The following is a 12,237-nucleotide window of genomic DNA, read 5'->3' on the forward strand; positions in this document are numbered from 1 at the left end:
GGGGGGGGATAATTCTGTTGTAAAAGGTTTGCAAAATTACCAACTAGTCTTTAGGGTGAAATTGGTGTGGAAGCAAGAGGCAGCCACCCGGCTGGAGAACACGGTAAAAATCTATAAAATTACATTGTCGACGAGATACGATGAATTAATTAATCGCTGCTAATGCAGGATCCATCGTGTCCTGGGCCCAGAATAGCTCGGAGCTCACATAAATACATATGTTGCGTGCATGAGCATAGACTCATTTTCTTCCAGACTATCCCAGGCTCATTTATCCGGGAAGGAAACACATTTCCTTGGGAATCGTTTCCAAGAGGACGGACCTGACACCCGTCGCGAGGAATTTTCCTGCGCGTTTCTTTCTAAACGTTTGGAAATCGCGGCGGCAAGCGCAGCGCCCTTGCGCTGATTTGGGGCGGGGGGGGGAGGGTGTTCAAAGTCGAGGGCGGAATTTAAGGAGGTGGGGGGTGGGTACCTTGGGGGGGCAAACCGGGCCGGGTCGCGGGTACGGGCACCGCGCCGCCAGCGCGCAGTTGCGCGCTGGCGGCGCGGTGGCCCGTACCCGCGACCCGTCCCTACGTGGGCGTGTCGGCGGGCGGTGCTGCCCGGCCCCGCGGATCGCGGATTGGGCGTGGGGAGGGAACGAGGGGCTGCTCCGGGGCCGGGAGTGTCTCTGCCAGAGAAAGTTTTGGGGAGGGGTGGATTTTTTTTTTTCCCCCCAGTGCGCGGAAAGGGGGTTTGGTTTGGGTTTGTTTTGTTTGCGCCGCTCCGCTCCTCGCCCGCTCGCTCTCTCCGTCTCGCCGTGGGTTTTGGGGACTTTTTCCTTTTTCTTTTTCTTCTTTTTCTTTTTTTTTTTTTCCCCCCCCCGTGGTTGGTTTTCCCCCCCTTGCCCCTCCGGCAAGCGCCCCGCCAGCAGCCTCTCGCCCCGCCATCCCTCCCCATGCGCCCGGGGCGGCGGGCAGCTCCGCGGCGCGCACCCGGGAGCTGAGCTGCGGAGAGGCGCGTCCCCTCCCCGGGCAGGATGTACACGGCCGGGCTGGCTCCTTTCTACGCCTCCAACTTCAGCTTGTGGTCAGCGGCGTATTGCTCGGCGGCATCGGGGCCGGCAGCCGGCGGCTGCTTCCCGCTGGACGCCGCGGCGGCGAAGAAGCCGTCCTTCTGCATCGCCGACATCCTCCACGCCGGCGGCGAGGCGGCGGGAGGACCCGCCGACAGCCTGCCCGGAGCTGCCGGCACCGGGATGCCGGCGGCCTTGGGAGCCGTCCACCACGGCGGTCCCTTCCACGCCGCCGCCTCGCCGCTCCGGCCCACGCCCGTCGTGGCCCCCGACGCCCCCGCCGCCTTCCCGCCGCGCCTCTCGCCGCTCTCCGCCGCCTACCACTCCCACCACCACCGCCCCCCGCAGCACCGGTCCCCCGCGGCGGCGGCGGCGGCGGCGGCGGGCGGCGGAGGCGGCCCGGCCCCCGCCCGGCTGCCGGGCGGCCACACGCACGGCTCGGCGCCGGCGCCCGCCAGCAAGGACCTGAAATTCGGCATCGACCGCATTTTGTCGGCGGAGTTTGACCCCAAAGTCAAGGAAGGCAACACGCTGAGAGGTAGAGAAACGGGCTTGTCCGCTTTCCGCGCTAGCGCGCTTGGTGCTCTTGTGTCGGTTTCGTTACTGCTCGTGGCGGCCGTAGATACCCGCGGTCTGAAAACTTTTCGACCTAGCCGAGAAAAGAGTTATTTAAAAAAAAGCGTTATGAAGCCGAGTTTCTAATAGCGCTCCCTCCAATAGCCTCCCCCGGCCCCCGCACGGCAGCAGCCCGCGGCACAGGACTTGCGCCGCTGGGAAAAATAGCGATAGCGTAAAAATAGCGAACGGAACGGTCCCCGCTTCCCAAAGCGGGCCCGGGATTTCGCCTCGGAGGGCACAGCCCGCTTCAAAGGCTTGCGCTGCAATCCATCTCCCCTCGCGGCGTGTAAACATCCTGGCCAAGGGAGTGCAGATACCGGAGGATGTCTGATGGCCGGGGCACGGCCGCCTCTCCCGAGGAGAGCCCCTGGGGCGAGGAGGCGGCTGCCCGGTTCCCCCCCCAGCCCCTGCGGCAGGGGACCCGCTCCGCCCCGGCCCCGGCCCCGGCCCCGTCGCTCGGAGCGTGCCGGGGCGTCGGTTTCGACCGCGGTATAACAGAGCTCTCCTTGTTCCTGTGCTCGCAGATCTGACCTCCTTATTAACTACCAGCCGCCAAACTGGGGTTCATCTCCCCAACTTGCAGCCTTCCGCCGGCCAGTTCTTCGCGTCTCTAGACCCCATTAACGAGGCCTCTGCTATTCTGGGTCCCTTAAACACAAACCCAAGGAGCTCAGTTCAGCACCAGTTTCAAGACACTTTTCCAGGTACATCTCGTCCCTCGTCGACCCTCCCGTGGCGCAGGGCCCTCCGTCCCGGAGCGGCCCCCGGCCCAGGCCCTCTCCTCCCGCAGGGACTCGCCAGGCGCTTTTGAGAGGCCAGGGCGTGTGTTTTCTAGCGAGGCTCACATTTTGGGCGAAAGCCGGGCTGCGTGGGGGGGAGGAAGAGCCGCCTAGGGCCCGACCGAGAGGACCGTCCCATCTAGTACAAAACAGTACCTGGGCCGAGAGAGAAGGGGCGGGGAGGGGGGGAGAGGAAGAAATTCGGGGGCGAACCCGCTCCGTCCGTGCCCGAGGAAGCGCACGCTGGCAGGACCCGTCCCCAGCCGGCAGGCAGGGCCGCGCTGGCCCGGGCCTTCCCCGCACACCGCAGTTCAGCTGTTATCTTGATCGATTTAAGGCTGCCTTTCAGGCATCGACATTAATAACGCCGTCTCCCTCTCTCTCTCCCCGCTTTTCTCCCCCCCCCGCTCCCCCCCCGCCAGGTCCGTACGCCGTTTTAACCAAGGACACGCTGCCCCAGACGTACAAGAGGAAACGCTCCTGGTCCAGGGCTGTTTTTTCCAACCTGCAGAGGAAAGGTTTAGAAAAACGGTTCGAAATCCAGAAATATGTCACCAAACCGGACAGAAAGCAACTGGCGGCGATGCTGGGGCTGACAGATGCTCAAGTAAGAACGGCTTCGGTTTTATTTCAAACCTTACTTCCAGTTTAGAGGGATATCGGGGGAGGGGGGGGAGGCGGTTGCAAAGCGTTTTCCCTTCCTTAACCTTTGGCGGGGCTGGCTGAGGAGCGGCACCTGGCCCCGAGCATCTCCCGCGCGCAGGTTCCGCAGCGTTTCGCGGCCCGGCGCGGAGCTTTCGCCTTTGTTTTGGCCAGCGCGGAGCGGGCCGAGCGGAGAGGAGAGCGGGGCCGGGGCAGATCACCGGCGTGCGCTTTACTGAAGTGCGACTCGCTGTAGGAGGCAGTTTAGGTCAAAGGAAGGAGAAACGAACACACTATTTTTAATGTCCCCTTTTTTTTTTTCTTTTTTTTTTTCCTTTTTTTCTAAATCTCTCCTCGCGTTGTGAAATCCTTAGTTCTGGGGAAGTGAAAACTCCTCTTCAAACGGAATCATTAAACGCCACTCCGTAATGATTCCACTATTGAGGGCCCGCAGCGCACAGAGTTGTATAACGCTGTGGTTTCTTGAGCAAGATTTGGTTTCCTGGAAGAAGAAGTAGAAAGAGAGAGAAAAAAAAAGCCGGGGGGGGGGGGGGGAGGGAGGGCGTTTTGTAGTGAAACACGCGAACTAGAAGGAGAAGGGGAAAAAAAATAAAGCCACCTTAGTCGCGTAAGGGTGGGGGCAGAGAGGGGTGAGGACGGCGCCTCCTTTTCTCCCCTGGCTGCCCATCCCCGGTGGAAGGCGTTGGGGCCGGGCGGTGCGCGGTGCGGTGCGCGGTGCGGTGCGCGGTGCGGTGCGGTGCGCGGCGGGGCCGTGCCGCCCGTCTGAGGGCGGCGCGGCCGCAGGTGAAGGTGTGGTTCCAGAACCGGCGGATGAAGTGGCGGCACTCCAAGGAGGCGCAGGCCCAGAAGGACAAGGAGCCGCCGCCGGAGCCGGAGCCGGAGCCGGCGGCCCAGCGAGCCGGCGGGCCGCCCGCCGCCGCCGGGGAGCCCGACCGCAGCCCCAGCCGCTCCGAGGGCGACAGCGACAGCAGCGACGCCGACTCCCTCGACATGGCCCCCAGCGACACGGAACGGACTGAGGGCGCCGAGCGGAGCCTGCCCGCCGCCGGGCTCGGCAAGCCCTCCGGCAGCACCGGCCTCCCCTCCCCGCCGCCGCCCGCCGCCGCCAGCCCCGAGCCGCGGAGCGGCCTATAGACGGGGCGGCCCCGCGGCACCGGCGCCCGGGACCTGCGCGCTAATTTATCTCCCTTCCTCCGCCCCGGGAGCGCGGCGAGGGCGGCGCGGCACCGGCCCGCTCCCGCCCGCGGCCGGCGCCCGGCCCGGCCCGGGGCGAGGGGCCGAGGACGCGGGCGGAGCGGGGAGCCCCGGCCCCGGGACGGCCGTGCGTGAGGCGGCCGCCTCTGCCTCCGCGCTGCTCGCAGGAGAGCGGGATTCCTCTACTTTTTTCTTTTTTTTTTTTAATTTTATTTTATTGTCCGTCTCCCGCCCCTTGTCCTCTCCAGGAAAATCCCAGCGAGGGACTCCGAGAACGTGCTCCGAAATCCCTCCCTTCCCCCCCCCAAACCAATTTACAATGTGAAGTATTTTGCCAACGTCCTCATTGGTTGCAACGTGTTGCTTCGAATAATCCGGCCAAGAAATACTGCACTGACAAATTATATAAATATATATATATATCTCTCCTGTAAATAAAATGTTTGCTATGGTTTGTAACCACGTCCGTCTGTTGACCAGGGGAGCGGGCTGCTGAGGCCGCCCCAGCTCCCTTCGCCCCGCTCAAAGGCGGCCACTGTAGCTCCTCGCCTCGAAGCCTCCCGAGGCAGCCTTCGCCTTTTTTTTTTTCCTTCCCCCCTTGCTTTTCTAATGGAGGCGATGACAAGGACCGGATTTGATGACGCAAAATTGTGCCCCCGGTGAGAAAGTTGCCAACTGCATTTGTGGATCCGCATGTGCGTGGATAGGTGTATGTACCTTGTGAGGTGGCTTTTGGTTTGTGATGCAAGGCGGGACTGGACTGTCCGACTCCCCGCGACTCTCAGGGGCGCTGCCAAGAGCCGGCGGGGCCGTTTTGGGGTGCGGGGGAGGTGTGCGGGTTTGCTTTGCCTTGCTTTGGTGTCGCCCGGATTTGCCGTGTACCTCTCCGCAAGCCCCCCGCGGCGGGGTGGGGAGGTAGTGCTCTGTGACGTCACAGCGTGGCTGTGCGGCCCGGGGGGGCGCGCTGTGACGTCACGCAGGCGCTATGCGCGGCGCGGGGGCGGCGCGGAGGCCGAGCGCAGGATCGGGCCGCGGCGGCGGGCGGGAGCGCGGAGCCCCGCGGGGCTGCGCCGGGGGGGGGCACGGCGGCCTCTCTCTCCCCCTCCCTCGGCGGGTGCTGCCGGGCTGGGTGCCCTCCCCGGGAGGGAGCGCCCGGGGCGTGCGGCCGGGCGGCTCCGCCGGGGCTCCCCTGGGGCCCGGGCCGGGATGCGCCGGCTCCGCGCGGGTTCATCGTCGGCTTCGCTCCTTGGAAAAAAAATAAAGGGCCGCGGTGCTCGCGGCTCCGCTCCTCCCGGGGCGCGGGGGAGGACCGGGGGCCGCTTCTCAGTCAGCCTGCTTCCCCCTCCTCCCTTCCCAAGCAGCGAGCGCCGCAGCCGTGGGAGCCCCTCTCCTTGCCCACTGGGAAGCGTGTTTTCTGCCTCAGGGCTTTCTGCGAGGCCCTAATCGGAGCAATTCTGTTTTCAAATACGCGCAGGGCCGGGGCAGGCCTGATCCTGCCCAGGGAGGTTAAGGCGAGGGCAGGCGAAGCGAAGCCGCCCCGCACGCCGGGCCGATGGGCGCCGAGCGTGTGACACCGTTAGAAAGAGAGGGGAGACGGAGAAATAAGGCGAAGGACCGAAAAAGTCCCGGTGTCCTCCGGCGATGTGGAGGCGGGCGAGCGCCCGGCCCTCGCCTGCCGCTTCCCTGAGGGCTCAGGAGCGAAATCCTTCGGGGCCGGGGGGGTTTGCCGGGGAGGACACGCTCCTCGGGGCCACCCCTGCTAGCAGGGAGACTCCGGCGGGAGCAAACACCTGAGGAAGGAGGAGGAAATGCCGACAGCATTTCCCCCCGACGCAAGCCCGGGGGGGAAAGGGTCTGGGGCAAGCGGAAAGCCAAGAGCAAGCCAAGAGCCGGCTTGCTGGGCGACGAGGGGACGGGTGAAGCAGTAAATAAGGCGTAACCGAGCGGGCAGAGGCTCCCCCGGAGTCACGACGGGCCGGGGGATGTCCGGGGGGCCGCGCAGCGCCCGCGCAGGGCAGCGCGCCCGGGGCGCCGTCCCCGCCCGGGCCCTGCTGGGGCGGGGAAGCGGGTGGCATCGGGGGAAGGGGCTGGAAGGGACTTGTAAATTGATTCCGCCTTTAAGAGACTGTCGGGGAGGAAACGGGGGGTGCCACGGCTTTTCGGGGCGCGGAGCGGGCCCTGCAGTTCGCCCCCAGCCAGCGGCTGTTCCTAGGGCCGCTGCTGCGCCCATCGGCGCCGGGTTTGCTGCGAGGGGTTATAACTTCCCCTGGGAGCAAGGGAAGCCGTGGGACAGATGTCCAGCGAAACATGACGTTTCTGCTCCGATAAACCACGGCGGTGCGGCTCACGGACACGCAGGAATTTGTTCGCTTCTTGTTTTTGTTTCCTAAAGACTAACCCGTGCGGGCAAGAGGGGTTTGAAGTGGCTCTTGTCAGATGAGAAAGGAAAAGCGCGTCGGGAAAGAGTTTCTCTTCCTTTGGGTTAGAGGAATCTGCGCCTCCTCCAAGCGCAGGACTGGCTGCGCGGGGGCAGGCTCCCCCCCCCCCGGCCTCCCCAAATAACGGGAGAGCAATGCCCGCCTGGACCCCGGGTCGGGGAGAGAGCAAGGGCAGCGCCTTTCTGGCACTTCTTTAAGATAACGCGGCGAAAGGGGAAAAATAACACTGCCGGGACTCAGGCTAGGGAGAAAGATGCTCAGATGCAAACGGAAGAGCGGGGATAAAATTCCTTCGCCCTGCGCCTGATTTTGCCCCCCTCCCGCTCCACCTCCAGGCTTCGGTGCTCCGCGCACCGCTGCCCCGGGGAAGCCCCGCGCACCTCGGGCTGCTGCTCTGGCCAAGCGGCGGAGCCGGGAGGGTATTTTTTTTCCTCTCCGCCAGCTGTAGGGGAAAAAAAAAATATCTCCCCCCCATTGCTCTCGTTGTGCACGTCCTCGGGCAGGTAGAGCAAACCCACGAAAACGAGTTTGGGGAAAGATGCGCGGGTGGAGGGATTTGTGCCCGTCTCGACAGGGAAGGGAGTTTGCCCGGTCCTGCGAGGCTGTAGTTGCTGCTAAATTTCTGCGGAAAGGGTCGGGACAGTGGCGTGACTGGAGGCAGCTGGACCGCCGTTCGTCGGCGAAATCGACCTGTCCGTAGAGCAATGCAGCACCCGCCTAGAACAGGTCCAAAAAAGCCTGGGGGGTTCCCCTTTTTTGTTTGTTTTATTATCGCCTGATAACACGAAAGGCTTTTGGTGCTGGTTATTTCTGAAGGCGAAACGCCCGAGCCCACGGATCCCCTGCCGACCCGGTTCCTCGACGGTCTTTAAACGGGAGGGTCGCAGCTTTCCAGGACCCCCTCTCAATTTCTTTACCCCCTCCTCCATCCGTTGTGACTCTTTTCAGACCTGTGTCAGCCGATCTCACATCCCTTGGGCTGCACCCACCCGCCGCAACGGGTCTGTGTTGGCGCGGATCCCCCTGCCCGGCAGGGGCCGGGGTCCCCTCGGAGGGGCCGGGAGGGGCGGCCCCGGCACTGCCCGGTGCACGGCGCTGCCCCCGGTCGCCGCGGCCCCCGCCAGGCCAGGCTCTCCGGCACACACCCGCTCCGCTTTCCCCTCCCGGGTGCCGGGCAGAGATTTTTTTTTTCGGGCTTATTTCAGATGAGAAGTTGTACGGGAGACCAAGAAACGGGAGCGATACACACCGCCGCACGCAGAGCAGAGGTTTCCCTGCCTCCGCCCTGCGTGGCATCTGAGGGAAATGGGATTCATAATGAAGCGGGAGGCCTCTCCGTGCCGCTCCGACATCCCAGCCCCGTCTGCGAGCATCCACACCCGCAGAGATGCGCAGCCGGGCTGGTCAGAGCCAGCTCCTGCCGAGCTCCTTCCCGGGGAGCAGCTTACCACTAAATAACCCCCACCTTCCCCCGGGCGCTGCATTAAGGAGTCCAACGAGATCCTTTCCTTCTCGCCTGATTTCTTACCAAAAACCTCCCACCCCGAAAGAGACTCGAGTCAGCCTCGGAAATAACAGCCACGTTAGAAGGAAAAAAAAAACCCAAACCCAATAATAAAACAAAACAGACGCAATATTTTGAGCAAGCGATTTACGGTGCAAAAAGGGCCGGACGAGGAGCTCGCGTTGGGGTCCGCCGCTGCCCCGCCCGCCGGGGGGGGGGGGTGGGGGTCCGCCGCGGCCCCGCTGGGTCGGCGCTGCCCCCCGGCAGAGCCCCCCGGGCCCGGGGCCGGCGGCAGCGAAACCTGAGTTCGCCTCCCTCGTTAGCTGAGCGAGACCGGCCCCGCTCCTTAGGAAAATATTTTTATTTTATTTTAATGTCGGGCTTAAGCTGATGTCTTAAAAAATAATTGTTTTCAGACCCCGGTTCGCCCGGCATCGCCGTTTCACACTCAGAGGCACACACAGCTTTCCCTGCAGTTCATGCCTCGGGACTGCCTGGCGTCGGCAAGACAAACTGCAATCTCCGAAATGTCAACTTTTGCCACAATCTCGACTAAAAAAACCACCCCCTTCTTATTGCTGTTGCGCGCTCATCAGAAATAATGGCTGTTTACACAAAACCTTTATTCACTTTCTTAAATAAACACCAGTGAATTCAAATAAAGCAAACCCTCAGCTATAATTCAAGCACAACGTTTGCTGTGTGTATTCTCGGCCGCGGACCTGGAGAGACTCCTCGGAGAGAAATATGAAGTCTCCTTTCATAGTCCACCTCCATTAGCTAAATATTCTAGCTCACCTCGGCCGAGCCGATCCTACCCCAGCTTTCCTCTTTTCCTCTTTTTTTATGCTTTCCCCTAGCCGAAGCGGAGATATTTCCTCCCTTCTCCCCTGTCCCCTTTTACGGAGGTGAGGTCCGGATGCTTGTCCTTTTACATCAGTTTTGCAGAAGCCCCTTCCCTCCTCTTCCACAGCCCCGGCTCGGGGGCGTGCTCCGGGGCCGGGCCGCGGCGGGGGCTGCCGGGCTCGGCGGAAAGGCGCTGCCGCCGCACCGGCACCTTCCGCAGCCCGCACGGCCGAGGATGCTCGTAGCTCGGCAGGCTGAGGGGGCTCAGATGGCGGCGGGGGGTGCGGGCGAGCCCGGCGAGGCGATGCCGAGGTCTCGTTTATTTGAGAGGGCCGGCCAGAAATGGAGTTCGCGCAAACCCAGGGGCTCAGTCAGGTAGCGGGGGGGGGGGAGCGGCGGCCGCGCCCGGCCATCGCCCCACGGGGGAAGGGAGCCCGTCCCTCCGCGGCGCGGCGCGGGGAGCGCTGCCCCCCCCGCTCCCCTCGCCTCCCCTGCTCCCAGGCCGGGACTCGCGGCCCCAGCCCTAATGAGATCCATTAAGCGTATTATTGATGTGGAGGTTTGCTGTGAGGTCCTGGCTGGAGGGAAGCGGAGCTCTGCTGCAGATACAGGCGCTCTGATCTGCACCACCTGGCTGAAACCAGAGAGCCGCCACTTCATTAATGGGTTTAGCCTTTGCTAATTGGTGTCTTTAGGAGCCTTGCCAAATTCTGCTCCGGGATCTTTGGAGGCAGCTTTTGTTTTTCCTTCTGCCGGTGACATTCGTTGACGGCAATTAGACCCCATACCACTCCTGCGCCGGCGGGCAGCCAGGCAGCCCGAAAGCCCCCGAAGGGGCGGGTTGCGCCGCCGCCCCGGGCACTCCTGCCCGCTGCTGCACCCCCCCCCCCCCCCCATCATCATCATCATCATCAAAAAAGGAAACGCCATCGGTAAACCTCGAGGTGGGGGGAGCCAGCCCACCCTCCCCTTGCCCCGCTGACGGCTGCAGCAGGTGACACGAGTGGAGGTGGCAGGTAGCCCTGTGCCCCGCGCCCCCCCCCGCAGAAAGCCAGCGCAGGGGCCGGGGCTGCCCCTGCCCGCCGGGGCGGCGGGGAAAGCGGCCGCCCCCCGCCCTCTCCTCCCGCCGGGCCGATCCCAGGGCCCTGCGGGCTGCGGAGGGAGCCCGGGCAAGGGAGCCGCCGGGGCAGTGCCCGCGGCCGTGCCAGCCCCACGGCCGCAGCAGCCCGGAGCCGCCGCGGCTCTCCCCGGCCCGGAGCACCGGCGCCGCGGCCGAGCCCCTTTCGCCGCCCGCCCTCGGGGTCAGCTTCATCCCCGGCCCCGCGGGCCTGACCGGGTTTTCCGGGACTCAAACGGCCGTAGTTAATGAAATCCGCTCACCGCAAATCACAGACCTCTGCCGTACGCTATAATCAAATTTCTGCTTGCCTTAAAAAACCCAGGCCACCCTCCTCCACCCCCGTTCTCCAGGCAAACCCCAAATCAAGGGTTTCCAGCCATCACACCCCTCCAGCTATGCCTGGTCCCAGGCCATCTCTCCCGGCCTTCGTTGCCGTCGCCTGTTCTCCCCCCGCGCACACCGCGATGACCGGTGCCTTCCCTCGGCGGCCAAAAGAGGAGGCTGCCCGGGACCACCCCTGTCCGCCTGGCCGGGCCCGGTGGGGTTACCCCGGCCGCCTGCGTGCGGGGATGGGGGTGCTGGAGGGGACGGAGGGGCCGGGGAATGCTGGAGGGGTTGAGGGTGATGGAGGGGCTGGGGATGCTGGAGGGGACGGAGGGGCTGGAGGGTTTCCTGCGCCCAGCAGCCGAAAAGAGGAGTCGAGGGCGGGGCGGGGGGGAGAGACAACACTCCACAGACCACGGCAGCCCCATTTCCCGGGTAATGTGTCACCAGCCATGTAAGTCAACTATTCAGGGGTCAAAGACGGCTGATAAATCACGCCGAGCGCGGATTTTATCCTCCTCACGGCACCGTTGTTACCGGCCTCTGCTGACCCGCTCCGCGGCCGTGCCCCGGTACCGGCCCCGGGCGAGGCGGCAGCGCAGATGCCAAATTAAGAGGCACTTTCTTTCCCCCTCTTTTACGTCCGCTGACTCGAGCGGCAGCCCAAAGCCGTCCCTCCGGGAAAAACGCCGCCTGCCGCGGCTCCGCAGCCCCGCAGGGACCGGGCGCTGCGCGGTGCCCCGGGCAGGGAGGAGGCGGCGGGGGTTTATCGGGAAGGCAGGAGGGGAAGGCTGGGGCCGGGGCTCTCCTCCATTTCTCCCTTTCTTCCTTTCTTCCCTCGGCTCAGGCACTCTCTCCCTTAACCCTTCCGCAGGCGGGCTGCCTGCAGGCGGGGGAGTCCGCCAGGCCCTGCCCGATTTAAGCCGGGCTACGGAGGGCGCTGACCCGTGCGGGACCGGGACAGACCCCCCCAGCTCCGCCGGGACCCCCGAGCCTCCAGCCTGTGCCTGACCCCAGCCCCGGAAAGCGAGGAGGAAGAGGATGAGATGCGGCGGGGAGCCGGCCCGTCTCCCCGAAAACATCCCGGTACAATTCGCTTCACCGTGCTCTATTTCCAAGGGCAGATCCCCATGTGGAGCGTTTGGCCCGAGTGGCCCCTTCCCCGGAGAGCCCCTTCCCGCCCCCACCCACCGGTGTCTGCGACCGCAGCCGTGACCGGTTAGCAGTCGGCGTGTGAGGAAGGGTCTCCACTTTCTCCTCAAGCAAGCCCTTGGGGACGTGTCCGGGAGGGCTGGGAAGGGTGCAGTCCTGATGGCCTCCCCCAGGCTGCGGGGTGCCCCGGCCCCCGCCGGCCCTCGGTACCGCAACCCGGCCCGGGCGACCCCGCGGCACCGGCCGGATCGGGCCCCTCTCTCCGGCTACAGTAGACGTGTTTATTTGCGCTCGCACCCCTCCCCATAAATCCCCCCATCTATAATCATTATCTACATGGAAACTTTTGCCCCCTGCAGCCCCCAGGACACCCCCACCCCCCCCCCCACCCCCAGTTAGCGGTGATGATTTTAAAAGCATGCGATGATCTAAGCCCTAATACTAATATTATGCATCATTTGGACAGGATAACCATGCCACCTTGTCAAACGCTGCCTCTTTACACAACCCATTTGCTGCATCGCAGAGTCATAACGGCGGTG

At 64.2% G+C, this 12,237-nt stretch overlaps 1 protein-coding gene across 2 annotated transcripts; it reads left to right on the plus strand.

Annotated features, from left to right (window-relative positions):
- Nucleotides 1–691: 691 nt before the first annotated feature.
- HLX (H2.0 like homeobox) lies at nucleotides 692–4,736 on the plus strand. 2 transcript variants are annotated; one of them, XM_075496469.1, is made up of 4 exons: nucleotides 692–1,595; nucleotides 2,200–2,379; nucleotides 2,877–3,061; nucleotides 3,901–4,736. In XM_075496469.1, exons 1-4 carry the CDS (start codon nucleotides 1,022–1,024, stop codon nucleotides 4,249–4,251), a joined length of 1,290 nt encoding a protein of 429 aa, XP_075352584.1. In that variant the 5' UTR covers nucleotides 692–1,021; the 3' UTR covers nucleotides 4,252–4,736. The 2 variants fall into 2 exon arrangements, with proteins under 2 accessions (XP_075352584.1, XP_075352585.1); XM_075496470.1 differs by lacking the exon at nucleotides 2,200–2,379.
- Nucleotides 4,737–12,237: the final 7,501 nt, after the last annotated feature.

The sequence above is a fragment of the Mycteria americana genome, chromosome 3 (genome assembly GCF_035582795.1).
Source record: "Mycteria americana isolate JAX WOST 10 ecotype Jacksonville Zoo and Gardens chromosome 3, USCA_MyAme_1.0, whole genome shotgun sequence".
NCBI lineage: Eukaryota > Metazoa > Chordata > Aves > Ciconiiformes > Ciconiidae > Mycteria > Mycteria americana.

What these genes read in the sequence shown, in the direction of transcription:
- HLX (XM_075496469.1), top strand. Translation starts at nt 1,022, where the DNA reads ATGTACACGGCCGGGCTGGCTCCTTTCTACGCCTCCAACTTCAGCTTG. An exon ending in GTTTCAAGACACTTTTCCAG is followed by an intron (nt 2,380 to 2,876) that starts GTACATCTCGTC and finishes CCCCCCCGCCAG; the next exon opens with GTCCGTACGCCGTTTTAACC. An exon ending in TGGGGCTGACAGATGCTCAA is followed by an intron (nt 3,062 to 3,900) that starts GTAAGAACGGCT and finishes GCGCGGCCGCAG; the next exon opens with GTGAAGGTGTGGTTCCAGAA.